Raw genomic sequence first — 17,418 nt, 5'->3', positions numbered from 1 at the left:
GAAGAAGCAAAGGAGGAAGAGGAGGCTTCCTGGCATGGCGTGCTCTGCTGCAGGGCAAGCAGCAGGGACTCTGGAACCATGGCAGGAATGCCTCCGATGAACTTACAGACAGGGGGTTGGCATTCCTTCTCACTCTCTCCTGTCCGATTCCTCTGTCATCCCAGTCTTTCTGTTCAGGTTTTGTTTTACTTTAAAAGGATGAGGCCAAGACGGAGGAGGAGTGTGGTTTGAGGAGGAAAGCAAGAGGCACAACACACTTATAAAGATTCTATGGTTGTCAAATGAGATTCAACTCAAACATACACAGGAAGAGTAAAGTTATTTTATTAAATCATGCACATCACATGTGTTAGTGCAAATAATTCAATCTGTACTCCAGAAATTCTATTGTTTTTTTATATCTTTACAAAATAGATTTAAAACAATTATTTACTTTTAAAAAGGTAATTCTGAAGATAAGCATTTTCAGAATAATATTTGCAATAACCTATATACAAGAGGTACTGAATACCACTGGCGTGTGTGTGTGTTGTATGTGTGTTACAGTTTCCTGCAAATGAAAACAAAGAAATGAACAAAAATGACATTTTCTAAGATGCTGTGGACTAACATTCTCTTAAATCTAAATGATCCTCCCATTAACACATCCCAAATAGCTTAAGACAGAACCTTTAAAGTAAAGTGACCCTCAACACCTCAAAGGCAAATTAACTAAAAACTCTATTTAAATAACTAGATCTGCTGATGGCCATTACATCCTGTAAACCAACTAATTTCTTTGTTGAGATAGTCTTCCTATGAATCAGCTGAATCATTCCACTTTGCAATTCTTTTTATATGAATATAGACCTTCATTAACAGAGCTGTTGAGCGGTGCAAGCTAGCACTTTATTCAGGTTTTAATTACAATTACCCCCTATTCATAAGTCAACACTTACTGGAGACATTAATATTAAGGCTATATAAATTGTGATGTAAAGCTGCTAATTGTTGACAGCACATTCTTTCAGCTTATGTTGTTGCATAGAGGACCAATTAGATTATTCTACCCTCCAGAAGGCTTGTCCATTTTGGATTTTTTCTTCTTCCTTCCCCTAACAATAGAAGCACTCAAGCACTTCACATAATCATGAAGTTATGCCAATGAGAGCACAGTTTAAAGAGACAAATATTACTTCCCCAGCTTGGTTTTGATAATAAGTGACTGGAAAAATCATTTCTATAATGTGATATGTGCGAAAATATGTTGAGTTTTATAGTGTCTATATACATGAGATTTAATAAATTACATTCAAAATAAAAACTGCATCACTGCACTATGTCCATCAGAAAAATCAAGATTTTGCTCCCAGAAAAACCTTAGTTCACTCAGGCACACACATGCACACAAAAACAGTCTAGACTGATGCTGTCCCTTCCGTTTCTTCTAGAGCTCTTTAAGGCTGACAATGAATTATACCAGTTCCCAATAAAATAGGACCTTTACTGAAGAAAAAAAATATTTGTTTGTGTTAGAAGATTTGGAAAAAAATTGTTCCCAATAGCTCAGTGACTTACAGCAAGTAAAAAATAATAATGGTATGTTAATGTACAGATAAAGTCAAACTGAAAGGCACTGAGCACACTGCATATGCTTCCAAGTATTAAAGGATATTTGGCATGGATATTCAAATTGGGGGTGGGGGAGAGAGAAATGCATTGCTTTCAATCTGGCAATCAGATTCTTAAGTAAAATATCCACACACCTAACCATCATAAATAATTTGGTACCAAGAAGCCTACTTTAGGCCACTATAACAGTATTTAGAACTCCAACATACTATCTTAAGAATTACATGAAGCTGTAAGCAACTATATTGCTCACATCAGAATGAAGTCACACTTTCATTCCTTCTTTATAGACAGATACATTTGTACAGGTTAAAGCAATGACCCTACTGCTGTTCTGAAGCCAAACTCTGTGGTTCTAAGAGGTAAAAAAAGAACATGATGAATCTGTTTTCCCCCCAGTATGTGAATGGTGCCAGCTTCTAAAGGGAGGACGGTGTATGGATTCAACAACAGTTCTCATGGAGAAGCTCTGGTAAGGCCTGGGTACAGCACCATGGCTGTCACAGCTACCAAAGCTGCCATCACAGGCATCCAAGGCCATTGTTTCTGTGTGGGAAAAGAAAAGAAAAGAATCAATATCTCAGTTGTTTTAGTGGACACTACTTAGTTAGCCCCTTCACTTTCCTGGCAGTCTCTAGAACATTTCCCATCGTTTTGTGATTTTGAATTTTTTTTGACTGGGCATCAAGGGGTTAAACAATGTTTACCTAACTGAAGGAGTTTTAATGGATACAAGGCTCCATGAAGTAATTTCATTAGGTTTAGTAAACGCATAATTTAATCCCTTAACAGAGTGCTTTAGGCCTTTCTGAATTTGAACCTGCTCACTACATTTGATGCTTGTGCCAGAATGAAGCTAAATGCATGCCATGTCAAATTATGAGCTCTTAGACATCCTCCTTTGTACAATGTATCAGGTAAAGTTTACATGTTAAATTTTTCTTGCAGAGATTTAAAGTAGATCTGAAATTCAGCAATATTAATTTTACATATATATTCTTCATCCCACCTTCTGACAAATTTAGACCATTCCACACAGAGGGTGGCAGTCTTACAGAACACAGTTTGGACGATACCAGAAATCACTGCAAAAGCTGGAAATGCAAACCCACCACCTGTTGCCCTCATCTTGCCCATTCCCTCCCCCCGCCCTGCATCTTCTTCACCACGAAAGTGAGAAAAGTGAAAAGATTTCAAACCCAGAGAGAAATTTCTGAATTAGTTGAGGGTAAAAAGGAAAGAAAGGAACATGTTCAAAATATGCAAACTCCTAATTCCTTAAGTTTAATTAAATAGTTAGGTCTCTTCCAGGCCCTACTCTGCAGCACTTTACAAAAGACAAATGTGTGTTAGAAGCAGCACAGTCAGAAACAATAAGGTTACAACAGGACACTATTAGCACAAGGAAAACAGACAGATGTTAAATGATTAGTTTTTCAGTTTGCCAATATTACACATAATGGCTTATTAAATGAAAGGTTTGTGTCAGGTAAATGAATACCTGCTTTTCACCATGCACTATTTACAAAAATGACACAAACAGGTGAGAGGGACGAACATACATGGACTGAATAGTGCTCGTAGTACCTTTCTCTACCACAATGGGTTGTAACACCAAAACAGGAAAGCCAGGATTAGGCCGATGAATACGGCTGGGACAGGTGGTAATATGGAAGGCTAAAGGGAAGGGAAGGGATATTAAAATCATTTTGTGCTATAAAAATCAATTAGGTAAAGTTGATTTAGATAGGGGGAGAGTTCAAAGATCAAGTTTTGTTTCACATCTAACAAGACACAGCTAGTCTGGTATACAAAGTTGGTACACCACTGCACAAAGTAAACATGGATACTGAAAAATAAAACATTTTTTCTCTTAAGGAAGTTATTTTTCATCATGTGCAATGTAATACTTTAGGACAACATGAAGCTTAAACTAGTTTTGCATTTCAGGGTTCCCTAGATGAGAGTAGAAACATGTTTTATATGCACAACATATTCTAGAGGTTCAACTCATATTCAAACAGAATATTCAGGAACTTCAAATACTAATCAAGATTTTTCATCCAAATTTTTCATGTATAGACAGCATTTAAAATTATATCTTTCTCTTTTCCATCTGCATCAGACTTATTTTTTTAACAGAATGCAAATATTATTTTATGTGGGCCGCTTCATACAAAGCTCTTCCTACACTGGTATCACCTTCATGTAAGAAAAAAGTATACCAAAAGGTGAATGCTTTCAGCTGTGAAATACATCTGTTTGGGTTTGTCTCCCCATATATGTTCTTCACAAATGAGGATGTCTCCTTATATAATTAGTAATTTGATTATACCTTTTTGTGGACGAAACGTCAGGTCATGCAAAACATTTTTCAGTAGGCAAAAGAGCAACTTTCATTGCTTTATGCCCTGGCACAGATATGTCACATTAGTTTCTCTACTACTATTATTGAGCCCCAAACCACTTAAGAACCTGTTCACCTAAAGTTAAATTCCAAAACAGGAACTAACTACTCAAGGTGACTGTAGTAATGAGTTTTAACAGCTAAATCCCCAAAGAACTCTGCTGTCATTGTGTATGGTACAGCAAGTTCATCATGAGCTCTGATGCACCTAAGCTTATTCTCTACTACGAGGTAAATGCTTGATGAGCACAGTGGATGTTTCTTTCTCAGTTATGAGAATGGGAAGCCCCTGTGTACCTGTCTCGTCAGTAGATAATGAATGCTATATGGTCAAAAGGAAACAGAATGGGGGATATCTGACTATCTCTCTGTATATGTCCATCTAAGCCTGATGAAAAAGACAAGATGAGGACCCTCCTATTCAACAAGGACAATGGGGATTGATCCAGTCCTCATTTCCACTTTTCATAGATCCTTACACATTAGGACAATGCTACTCTGCATAACAGCAGCCTAATGTAAATAACCCCTTAAAACAATTTGCCTTCACCTTTCTGATCAGAGCAAGAGGCACACTATATGCAAGTTACAGGTGATAAACTGATGCAACTGGAATATCCAACAGATTAGAATAGCAGGCAGAACAGCAATTAAGAAAAATTGTCAGTAAGAAAAAAAGCAAGATTTTTGTTGTTGTTAATAATAATAATCGTCCACAAATATTTTGTTGTTGTTATGTGCCTTCAAGTCGATTATAACTTATGGCAACCCTATGAATCAGGGACCTCCAAGAGCTTCTGTTGTGAACCACCCTGTTCAGATCTTGTAAGTTCAGGTCTGCGGCTTCCTTTATGGAATCAATCCATCTCTTGTTTGGCCTTCCTCTTTTTCTACTCCCTTCTGTTTTTCCCAGCACTATGGTCTTTTCTAGTGAATCGGGTCTTCTCATTATGTGTCCAAAGTATGATAACCTCAGTTTCATCATTTTAGCTTCTAGTGATAGTTCTGGTTTAATTTGTTCTAATACCCAATTATTTGTCTTTTTCACAGTCCATGATATGCACAAACCTCTCCTCCAACACCACATTTCAAATGAGTTGATTTTTCTCTTATCCGCTTTTTTCACTGTCCAGCTTTCACATCCATACATAGGTAAGTCTCAGCTGCATAGAATGATTGGATCTATCTTACATAAATTGAAACTTAATTTTTGCAAATCCTTCATTAGAAAGCCTATGGATTTCCTAATTGCTTTAGGATTTTAAGATTTTCTATGTAATAGAATTTTTGACATTAGAAGACTGTTAGAAGTACAATATTTCCCTCCTATTTATTTTCTGGCATTTATTGTATCCCCTATAGGGATCAAGGTAAACAAACTTATTTATAAAAATTCAGTTGAACATAAATTCTTTATTTATGCATTTTCTAATCATATGGATTCTACACCTTATTTCTTACATCTGTTTCTAATATGCTCTGGCAATCTTAAGAATGAAGCTAAACTGTTAAGTTAGCTTAAAAGTATTTAAATTAGGAACAATTCACATGGCCCTTTGAGCCCATGGTGAATTTTAACCCATGCCTTCACAGGCACATAGTGACCTCAGATTGGCTTCCATTACCTAATTGCAACATATTGTGAGTGAATATAAGAAGTGGGTCTGGACTGAACTGAGAATGTGGCAATTGGCATGTATGTGACTGGGTTAGGTGTGATGTGGTGTAGATGGTAGTCAGCACAGGATTGATAAAAACACTTGGCTTCCACAGGCTCAAAGGGATGTAGGATTGGCCCACAGTTATGTATGGCTATCTCAAGACGTTGAGCTTTGGACTGAAACCATAGTCACAAAACCTTAACTTTGAATTCTTTGTTTATATTAAATAATTTTTTTGCATAACAGGTCAGATTTCTATTGATGGCAACCTCCTCCCCCCCGTCCCACTTTGCACTGGACAAAAGCCAAGTCATATCCCCAAATATTAGAAACTGTCTTGGCTAATTTCTGAGTCAATCTGAATTTGGCTATCTCCTACGGCAATAAACCCCTCAACGCCCTCCCTCTTTTGCAGCCGTTCTTCTTCCATCCCTCCCATCTGCCCCCTGCCCCCAATCCTGCAACTCCCATTGAACCAGAGAAGAACTGGGGCCTCATAATATTCGCCCCTATGGAGGCAAGCATTATGAGCCTCTGAAGCTTGTTTTTGGGCCTGAGTCTGGTGAATTTTGCCAGCATCCCAACATACTTCTTTTATATAAAAAAGAATATTTAATTATGAAAGATAATTAAACCAGATGTCTACTATGAAGCACATATTGGGACATATTGGATTTAAACTGAAGCACATATTGGGACCTTTTCCTCAATCATCTCTATCATACAGGTGTCTAAATCTGTTACTGATGTCACATGAATCCAACTGTCTGTGTCATCATGACATGCAAGATCAAGAATAGCACAAAATTACTTCCACAACAAGGGTATTATTAGACAATAACTGTGGATCTGAAGTCAAATGAAAAAGCAATCATCCAAAAGAAAATCCCACTCTCCTTAGGGCAGTGTTGGGGAACCCCTAGCATGTGGGCTAGATACAGCCTACAGCCTACAGCCAGAGTTGGGTTCTCTGGTTCCCCTCCAACCCATCACCTGTTCAGTGAGATGTATCTGACAGGAAAGGGGACTGTAACATGCAAACCATGCAATTACAACTCCTTCCTCTGCAGGAATATCTGCAGTATGAAGAACAAAACAGAGGATAAAATGTCTCAGCAGAGAGGCAGACTTCTGTTCCTTGCAAATATGCAAGTAGTATCTGCATTTTTCAACTGCATGCATCCAATTTTCAGTATGCAACTGCATTTTGAAGTTAGAGGTTTTCAACAGGTGTGTGTTGATGTTATTTGAATTGTTCTGCTGGGATTACAGTTTTGCACAATCAGAACAGATAAAAGGATGCTGGAGAAATGTATGGCAAAAATAGGTGAAATAAATGGAATTAAGAATTAAATATATGTTTCTGTTTCCATGGGAACCAGGTGTGTGTGTGTGTGTGTGTGTGTGTGCACGCACTTTAAGGTCATGTGATTGTATGTGGATCTGGACTCACCACCAACTGGAATGTGTGCCCCAACAGCTTTCCTCCATGGTAATACAGCTCTCAGCCTAAAAGAGCTTTAGAGAGTACATCCCAAGGGAAAACTAAAAGGAGGACACTCTTGTCAACCTGCAAGGGGGCACATTCCAGTCTATGCTCTGAACCTTAACTGCAAGGTAATACAAACTGGTGACATGTAGTTGGTGGTCTTTGCATCTATTGCCATCTTTAGGGCATTGAAAACATTAATTTGATGAAAAATAACAGTCCATAATAACAGTCCATTTGAACCCAAGGGTTTTAAGTAAAGGAACTTTTGGAGCTACATGAAAACTCCTTACTTGCCCCTAATCTGTTATCTTCCCATTACCAAGTATTTTTCATCTGATGAGTTATCTGTTGAATGCCTCACATTTGTCTTCTCTGAATCAGCCACCCTCCCCATATATATCCCTTCTCAGCCGCTATTTCTAATAATCTAGCAATTAGGGAATGTGGCGGGCACACATTTTTATTCTATTTCAAATCATTTGTATATTGCCAAGCTTGAGGGATGGTTTTCTACTTCAAAAAATATGAGCAAGAGCTACCATCAGAATGTTCTGAAATCTCCAAGCAACAGAAAATTATTTGGAAAGTTCAAACCCACTCAATCTCCTCACTTGTCCAAATCAGGAAAAACATGTTTATGATTGAAAGGAAAATCCATGTTGACTCTGTAGTGAACATCTGTAAGTAAGAAGACTAAATCTACTTAGATTCTGCATTCCAACGTTTCTCCCTGCCCGGGAGAAATTTCATCAGTCAAAAAAAAAAATGTTCTGACTGATTTATATCTGAATAAGCTTCTTTTGAGGCGGGAGCCCGTCCCAAAAGCAGGCACAAGCGAAGTCACCCTTCCCGGAAGTCCACCCTTCCCGGAAGTCAAACTTATTTATAAAAATTCAGTTGAACAAAGCCTGTTTTTGTTGGGAGGACTGGATTTCATTAATTTATGAGATAAGGTCCAGCCAACAATGCCGGACGGACTTCCGAACAAGCTCTATCTGTTTAAGCGATACGTTTATCTTTTCTTTAAAGAGAGAACGGACTAACAGGCAAGCACCCTTCTTTCTATTATTTTTTTTACTTGGTTTAAATTGTTGCAGCAAAAGGAGATTTGTCAGATTGATCGGCTTTGGACAACTTCTGGGTGAGCTATAACTCTTCTCTGTTATTCACGAAATTAACAGCTTATCTCTGTTTCTGTCGCAAAAAGCTGTCCTGGAAGTGCATTCTAAAGATATAAACAGAAGAGGGATTTCTATTCCTGATTTCTATTCCGAGGAATATCATATTGTCTGGGACTATTCTCTTTTTGGTCTATTTTATTTTGACGAATCTGCTTCTTCACGACGCCACTAACTGTTTTGATGCTGGGAACTAAATTTGTTTTGCATTCTTGAACATAGAGAGATAAGGCAGGCTGCTCTGTTTATACTGTGATGTCATCAAGCCTGGAATATTAACCCAATTGTTGCTGAAATAAGAAGTGGTTCTTCTTTATTTTTGTTTTGCTTTGTTTTCGTTGTTTTAAAAATGGCAATCAAGAAAGTGGCTGAGAATCTGGAAGTAACTATGTTTCAGAAAATAATGGATGAGATTGAGATAACGAAACAAACCCTGCGACAGGGTAGTAAGGAGCTGAAAATTGAACTGTGCAAAATGACGCAGGAGCTTAAAGAAATAGGGGATCCTGTGAGAGAGGAGAATGAGATCAGAGATGAGAAAAGAAAAAATAAAGGGAAGATACAAGCCTTGGAGATTGGAACAAATGTGGAATTGGAAAAAGATCTGGAGTTTATGGATTTTAGAAATAAAATCTACTGTTTGGAATTTAACGTTATCTCTGAAGAAATTAATGAAGATATTAGAGATAAAGTTATCAATGGCTTGGATAATCTTTTGGACTGGAATGACGTGATGGAGTTTGATATAGAGAAAATCTATGGAATTAACTGCAGCCATGTGACAATGGAAAAACTCTCAAGAGATGAGTCAGTGCATTTTGTAAAAAAGAAGAACAGAGATATGACTTTACAACAGTATTTCAGCAACTTATTCAGAATGGATGGCAAGAAAATATTTGGGATAAAGGAAATTCCCATCAGACTCTTATTATATGACTATGGCTACGACAGCAAGATTATTATGGAATACTGATAATGGAAGATTGAACACTGAAATTACTGGACTTAACAGGACTATTGAAGATGGAAGATGGAACTAATAGGGATAATGGAATAATGGCTATTGAAATTATTGAACCTAACAGATTTTGATGAGATGGATTAATCGAAATGTTTATTTGGACTATGGCTATGACAATAAGATTATTATAATTATTAACGATATGGATTAATCGATATGTTTATTTGGAGAAAAATTGATAGATATATTTCTTAAAGAATTGAAACCTCTCTTTGACTTTTTGTGGAAAGAATAAAGTAATGTTTATGAGATTTGATGATTAATTAAGATAACTACTGGAGGAAAGTGATTTTATAATATGATTTAAGAGACAGGATTGTTATATATTGTAGACCTACAACTGATTTGATCTGTGACAAATGGGAAGTCAATATTTTATTTTTTTTAATTATTTTTGTTTTGTTTTGTTTTTTGTCTTTGAATGTTTTATGATTTTGTTTTGTATGTTTTATGAAAATTTGAATAAAAATTATTGTAAAAAAAAAAAAGATTCTGCATTCCAACATATCGTCAGAATATTTTCACATTTATTCCTCCATTTGTGAAAACAGCAGCTTTGGGGCCACCATCCCTTCCTGGACTGTATATATAAAACATATATTTTGGCACTGAGACGGCCTTGGTCGCCCTGTGTGATGACAGAGGGAGTGTGACTCTGTTGATTCTCCTTGATCTCTCAGCGGCTTTTGATACCATCGACCATGGTATCCTTCTGGAGAGGCTTGCGGAGTTGGGTGTTGCAGGCACTGCTTGGCAGTGGTTCCACTCCTACTTGGCGGGCCGTCTCCAGAAGATAATACTTGGGGAACACTGCTCGACCCCGTGGGTTCTCCAATATGGGGTCCCGCAGGGTTCGGTCTTGTCTCCCATGCTTTTTAACATCTATATGAAGCCGTTGGGTGCGGTCATCCGGAGTTTTGGAGTGCGTTATCATCAGTATGCTGATGATACGCAGCTCTACTTCTCCTTTTCATCTTCTTCAGGTGAGGTGGTCGATGTGCTGAACCGTTGTCTGGACGCGACAATGGACTGGATGAGAACTAACAAACTGAGACTCAATCCTGATAAGACTGAGATGCTGCTGGTGGATGGTTTCTCTGGTCAGATGGTGGATACATACCCTGTCCTGGATGGGGTTAACTCCCCCTAAAGGATCAGGTTCGTAGTTTGGGAGTCGTTTTAGACTCTTCCCTATCACTTGAGGCCCATGTAGCCTCGGTGGCACGGAATGCGTTCTACCAACTTCGGTTGGTAGCCCAGCTATGTCCCTATCTGAGTAAGGAGGACCTTACATCAGTGGTTCATGCTCTGGTAACCTCACGTTTGGACTACTGCAACGCGCTCTACGTAGGGCTACCTCTGAAGACGGTTCGGAAGCTACAGCTAGTGCAAAATACGGCAGCCAGACTGCTAACAAGAACTAAGCGGTCTGAGCATATAACACCTGTTCTGGCTCGCTTGCACTGGCTTCCAATATGCTACCGGGCCAGATTCAAAGTGTTGGTACTAACCTATAAAGCCTTATACGGCGCGGGACCACGATACCTGCAGGAACGCCTCTCCCGTTATGAACCGGCTCGTACACTACGGTCTACTACGAAGGCCCTCCTCCGGGTCCCGACCCATAGGGAGGCCCGGAGGGTAGTAACAAGATCTAGGGCCTTCTCAGTGGTGGCCCCCGAATTGTGGAATAGTCTCCCCGAGGAGGTATGCCTGGCTATTATCTTTTCGGCGCCAGGTTAAAACCTTTCTCTTCTCTGAGGCATTTTAATCTAAGTTATTTATGTAAATGTTGTAATTTTTATTTTAGATGGTGTACTTTTATATTTGTTATGTTGATCTTGTAATTTTATTATTGTATATGTTTCTATGTTTGCTGCCCAGAGAGCTGTTTGCTAGTCGGGCGGGATATAAGCTGAATAAAATAAATAAATAATAAATATATATATTAAAATGGGGTCCAAGACAAAAGCAGATGTGAAGAAAACTGCTGAAGTCCGTTTTAGTTGTGAATGTGTTTATTGCATTTTGCTGGCCTGCAGCAGTTCCGGCACTGGTGACTAAAAGCTATGCACTCTATGTGTGGCTTTCCTTGTTCTTATCTGGAAACTGCCTTTAAGTGCGGAATGCTGCAGGACAGTTGCTGACAATATCACACATCTTGCTCAAAGATCTGCACTGGTTACTGGTTTGTTACCAGGCCAAATTCAAGGTATTATGTTAGCATATAAAGCCCTGAACAGAGCTTTGGACCAGTTTCCTCGAGAGACTGCTTTATCCCATATATGACCACTTTGATCTATGGAATTGGCACTGTTACAGATGCCACATTAATACTCATTCCAGAATTGTAAGAAATTGACCTTTTAGCTTGGCATTACCCACACTTTGTAACTTGCTGCCTGCTATACTCTTTTTGGTGCCTGCTAAAAACAGGCAAGCCTTCTTTAGGCAAGCCTATCAGACATGTACAAGTTGAGATGTGTTGGGCAGAGCAATCCAAATGGTGGGAAGCTGGCAGAGGGTGTGTGTGTGGAAAGCTCCACGGCATCCACTTCCCACTTCGGAGCCACCGGCTCCATCAGAAGCTGCATGCACGAGCGGGAAGGAAGAAGCTGCCTCCCATGAATCGGCCTTCCGGGGAGTACGCGCTTCTGGTAGAGGCTCATTACGATTTTTTTTTACTGTGCTGGCCTTTTGGCCAGTGGTGTTTCCAGGTGGACCAGGACCCCGACGAGGGCTCTGAATGCAAGGAGGATCTTGTGTGAGTCCACCTTCATCACACCCTCAGAACGCCTCTGTCTATTGGCATGGCTATCCCCGATGGACCCCCAGCAGACACGTGGCTCAATCGTGGTGGAGGGCTGTTGCCACCAGAAGCTGGCAGAGCCCAGTGGCACGGGGAGCCTGCCAACACAGTCAGGGGTCCACGGCATCCAACTCCCCCAGCCCAGCAGAAAGGTGAGTTGGATTGTGCCCTTAATCTATTTTCAGCTTAACTATTGGTTTTAATTATATTTTGATTTTTTTAAAATACCTATTTTTAACTTTGTCTTTTATTGACAATGTTAATGTTTATTTTATTTTTTGCAAATTGCTTAGAGGTTCTGTTTACAATCAAGCAGTATATAGTTAAATTAAAATAAATAAGATAATGTATTTTCTGATGCTTTTCTAGTTTTTTTTATTTAATTTGATTTCAGAATGTATCTTACTAGAAAGGCAACCACTAAGCACTGCTACCAAGAAATGTTCATCAAACTAGAGGTTAATGGAGCCTCCAGGTTCTTTCCCTCCAGTTCTACAAGATCCACTCAGATCCACAGCAAGCTAAAGCAACAAGGATGGTTCTGTCACTTGCTGCAGTTGAAAGACTTCAGATATCACTAGGATTAAAAGCTGATATAACTGAACTCTGTTAGGATAATTTTAAATAATTATTTAAAATATCATTCTAGCTCCTATGGATAATACTAGGACATCCAAGCTCTGCTCTCCTCAGAATGAGCAAGAAGGTCTGAATGGCACTCTTCATTCTCCCTAGAAACAGAAGCTGCCATCCAAGAAGCCATTTGCTGAAGCAGAGTTCATGGATGGAAAATATCACTAAATCAATCTCTGTTTCTTTTTATATTAAATGCTCTTGCCTTGATTAACAAATGTTTTCTGAAGGAAGACTCTTGAATAATTATGGGTAAAGAAATATCTTCACTTGCCAAACTATTAGCTTGTAAGGGTCAGATATTTCAAAGGAGTAAATGCATAGGAATTGAGATGCTGGCAAGGTTCTTCACAGCCAGGCTCAGGAAAAAACTTGGGGGTAACATTAAAGCTCATTTCAAAGGAGAGGTGAGCTATGCTAGCTTGAGAAATCTTCTCCCCTTCAGACTAGAATCTAAATGGGAGAAGAATTGCTGGGTTAGTTTTCACCTACCCAATGTACTGGAACTACACTGCAACACCTCTTGTCCAACATTAGAATTGCTCCACTAAATTGCATTTTGGGGGAAGGGGGGATTGCAGGGAGATGTAGCATTTCCAAACCCTATGATTAACTTCATTTTTCTAGAAAAACTTGGATAATTTGAGAGTTAATCCAAGGGGAGTTTTATAGTTTGCCCATCTCTGCCCAGGGATATGAGGACTACATGACAAATTTGTGGGCCAGTGATTGCATGTAATTTCTGCAACTTTGCAAAATGATTTTTCCAAATCTTCATCATGTACACCGAATAATGTCACAATGGAAATGAAATAACAAAAATCTGACACACACGTTATACCAACTTACATGATTTCCTTTTTCTTGTAGCAGCTTCAGGTTGTCTTTACACTGTTTGAGTTCATCTGTGATTGATTGCTTTTCCTGCTCAGTGATTTCAAACTTCACCTTCAGCTCTGAGAGTAAGGTCTGTGTCTTTTCATACTAAAGGCAAAGAAAGCACATATCTACAGACCCATTTAAACTAGATATAAGTGGTTAATTAAAGTAACTTTAGGATATGTTCCTATTTTCTTTAAAAAAAATCACAGGGGTATTCATATAAATATTTTGGGCAACAATTTACCGTAGTTTTGGTATATCAGAAGCAATGAAGGTCAGGAAAAAGTAAATCCTGAATATGTGTCCATTCTCTTCACTAAGATAATTCACCAGTAATCTTTGAATAAGATTGATCTTGTTATGATTAGTGTTTTGTTGTTGTTTTCCAAAGTTGAGAAAAAAAATGTCAAAGGACAACACAAATCTTTCATGTCAGAACTAGACGCATCATCTCCTGCAGTTCTCCCCGCCCCCTGCATTCTCACCTTGCAGAAGATTAGTGCAATAATGTCACACAATTTGTTGTGTGTGTGGGAGAGAGATAAAAGAGGAAAACAGGGTCTGGCAGACACACATTTGCTGCAACATTTAGTTCCGGCATCATTTCTCTAATAAAACTGAGTACTGAAATGCATTCCATTTATGTATGGTGTCAGTATTATGCTTCTTCCTCCTTTTTCCACTAGCTGCCTAGAAGTCCTCTATAAACCTTTGTGTCAAATTTAATTTTGTACTTTACAAGTTATTTCATGACATAAATTATTTATCTAGACTGAAGCTTTTTATGTGTGAATTCTCACATTATTTGAAATTTGAAATTGAAAGAAAACCTATTCAAGATGTGGAACACTATTCAAATTTCCTGAAGAGAAGGTTATATTTACAGAAAATCTAGCTACCCATGAGGCTTGTCCGCAGAAATTCTAGACCATTAATATATGCTATTTGGTTTAGACTTACTTTCTTTTGGGATTTGACTTTAGTGATGTTGCAACAAAAATGCTATTCTAGATCAAAAGCTTCATGCCCTTCAATTTTATTAAGATGTCACTGCAGAAATGCCACGCAAATTCCACTTTGTTGTTGTTATGTGCCTTCAAGTCGATTACAACTTATGGTGACCCGATGAACCAGTGACACAGCTGGTATAGCACAGTGGGGAGGAGAGCCTGGCTGGGAATCTAGAGTCTGTGAGTTCAAATCCACGCTCATGTCTCCTGGGTGTAAAGGGCCAGCTAAAGATCACCCCCACAGTGAGTGGCTCCGAGGTTATGTGCCCTGCCACCTGTGCAGCCGTGGGCAAGCTGCATAGTCCCAAGGAGCCCAGTTGCCCCCCAGCTGGCAGTTGCGGACAAGGCAGGGGCCGGCTTGTGCAGCTTTGGCAAGCTGAGCAGGCCCTAGTCAGCTGGGGAGGACTAGCCTCAGAGGGAGTCAATGGTAACCCCCCTCTGAATACCGCTTACCATGACATTCCTATTCATAGGGTCGCCAAAAGTCGGGATGGACTTGAAGGCAGTCCATTTCCATTTTCATGAATCAGTGACCTCCAAGAGCATCTGTTGTGAACCACCCTGTTCAGATCTTGTAAGTTCAGGTCTGTGGCTTCCTTTATGGAATCAATCCATCTCTTGTTTGGCCTTCCTCTTTTTCTACTCCCTTCTGTTTTTCCCACCATTATTGTCTTTTCTAGTGAATCATGTCTTCACATTATGTATCCAAAGTATGATAACCTCAGTTTCATCATTTTAGCTTCTAGTGATAGTTCTGGTTTAATTTGTTCTGACACCCAATTATTTGTCTTTTTCACAGTCCATGATATCTACAACAGCTCTCCTCCAACACTACATTTCAAATGAGTTGATTTTTCTCTTATCTGCTTTTTTCACTGTCCAACTTTCACATTCATACATACAGATCAGGAATACCATGGTCTGAATGATCCTGACTTTAGTGTTAAGTAATGTTCAGTGATATTGTTGGGCAAATTATTAATATTGCCCAACAGAGAAAACCTCATGTCTAATTTGATAAACAAAAATACAGCCACTCCCAAAATATGTGAATAAAAGAAAGAACGAAAGGTTGGAAGTAAGACAGCTAATGCAATTTTTCCTGCAGAACATATTCTTTTCAGCTCATCTGAAAAGGTTTGTACCTTATTCAAGATATATCCTCACCATGATACTACAAAAATTAAGAATTAGTTCATTCTTTACTGAAACACCACCAACCAAATGGCAGCAACCTACTACAAATAACAAGTTTAGGATGGTTAGTGTTTCTGTCCAGGGATTTCTCAGGAGTAGTTGCTCAAAAAAAGAAGTATGGGAGTGCAGGATAGTCCTGCACCAATATCACATCTTAGGTAATCTATCATACATCAACTCAACATCACATCTTAGGTCAATCCTTGGACTACTACCCTGCCTTCTTCCATGCAGATAGGCAGGCAACCAGCACAGGCTCATCTTTGGGATGTATGACTTGTGAGAGTGGCATGCTCTATAAGTAACAATGTACTTCCTTTCCTTACCATAGTTCCCAATCTTTTTTATTATATCAATATTTTGTGTTTTGTAAATGGAAGTGGGTCATAAAATAAATATCACCATCTGCCACACTTTTGAAAAATAAAAGAGAGCTGATGCATCAGCAAATTCAGTATAGCCTTCTAATTTTAAGGACCATAAGCATAGTGAGACAACCAAGCAGGAGTCATGAACAGGAGAAGGTTCTCCACATATGGAGAGAGAATGTCACGTTCATGTTTTTTAATTTTTTTTTAAAAAAAGCTTAGTCTAAGTTCTAGAGTTTGGGTTTTTTTTTTACTATTCAATTCAGAATTAAGCTTCCCTATCAAAATGTAACCAAAGAGCATCAAAACTTAAAATGTTATGAGAACCACCCCAATTCTCATTTTCAAAGATACCAGGAAAGGTATTTCTTTTTTCATGGGCCAGAAACATATTTAACCAGTGCATTAAAAATTCTCATTTTACAGGAACCTTACTGAAAGTATGTGAAATCCACCACAGTTCATTGCATTGCTAAGGCCAAAAATTGTGGAACGAATACACAAATACCAATGAAAACAAATTAAAGGTTTAAAAAAGTAATTAAGTACAGTGTTCTGAATGTCTTGCAGAAACCAGTGAGTTATCTGCTAAAGCATATATGGCATTCACTTGAGCTGAGTAACACTACTGTATTAGTGAATTTTAAAAGCCAACATTATGACAAAATATACCGTCCCATTAGTCCCCAATAAAAATGAATATGAAAATGGCATTCACATGGCAGCTGAAATGGTAACACGGGAAAGGACTGAGAAGTGCAATTGAAATGGTCAATCAATGCTTTCCTAGTTACGTTTATGAAGGAACAACACATCTACTGAAGGTTCTTCAACTCCATTGCTTGTGCATGAGGCACTTTCTGGAAGGCTTTTAATGTTTACTTTATGCACTTTCTAGCAGGCTCAAATGCATTCCTAGTTTGGAAATTATTGCCTTGACTACAAAAACAATTTGAACATTTTAAATCTTTCTATTAAGATGAAGTTGTACCAAAAAATTCAAAGTCTTCCTCAGGAACCAATTTTCTAAGCTCTTTAAGTACACAGAGGAAAGGAATACTACCAGTTTGTTGTTATTCCCTTCCACTCACTTTTTACAAATGTTGGTAAGAACAGGAGGCTCAATATCCACATTCACCATGAATGTGG

At 38.6% G+C, this 17,418-nt stretch overlaps 1 protein-coding gene across 20 annotated transcripts in view; it reads right to left on the bottom strand.

Moving 5' to 3' along the window:
- Positions 1-308: 308 nt before the first annotated feature.
- SLMAP (sarcolemma associated protein) overlaps positions 309-17,418 on the bottom strand; it is a 189,292-nt gene continuing 172,182 nt past the window's right edge. For 10 of the 20 annotated variants that reach the window (XM_061618302.1, XM_061618301.1, XM_061618315.1 and 7 more), the window contains 2 exons: positions 13,662-13,796; positions 309-2,157 (listed from right to left, as the gene is read on the bottom strand). In XM_061618302.1, the coding sequence (XP_061474286.1) occupies positions 2,068-2,157; positions 13,662-13,796 (225 nt within the window). In that variant the 3' untranslated portion in view covers positions 309-2,067. Of the gene's footprint in view, positions 2,158-3,198; positions 3,289-13,661; positions 13,797-17,418 lie in introns of those variants that run through there. The other 10 variants (XM_061618304.1, XM_061618306.1, XM_061618316.1 and 7 more) reach the window with 2 other exon arrangements.

This window comes from Rhineura floridana, chromosome 3 (genome assembly GCF_030035675.1).
Source record: "Rhineura floridana isolate rRhiFlo1 chromosome 3, rRhiFlo1.hap2, whole genome shotgun sequence".
In the NCBI taxonomy this organism is placed as follows: Eukaryota; Metazoa; Chordata; class Lepidosauria; order Squamata; family Rhineuridae; genus Rhineura; species Rhineura floridana.
This window is presented reverse-complemented; position numbering and strand designations above follow the sequence as displayed.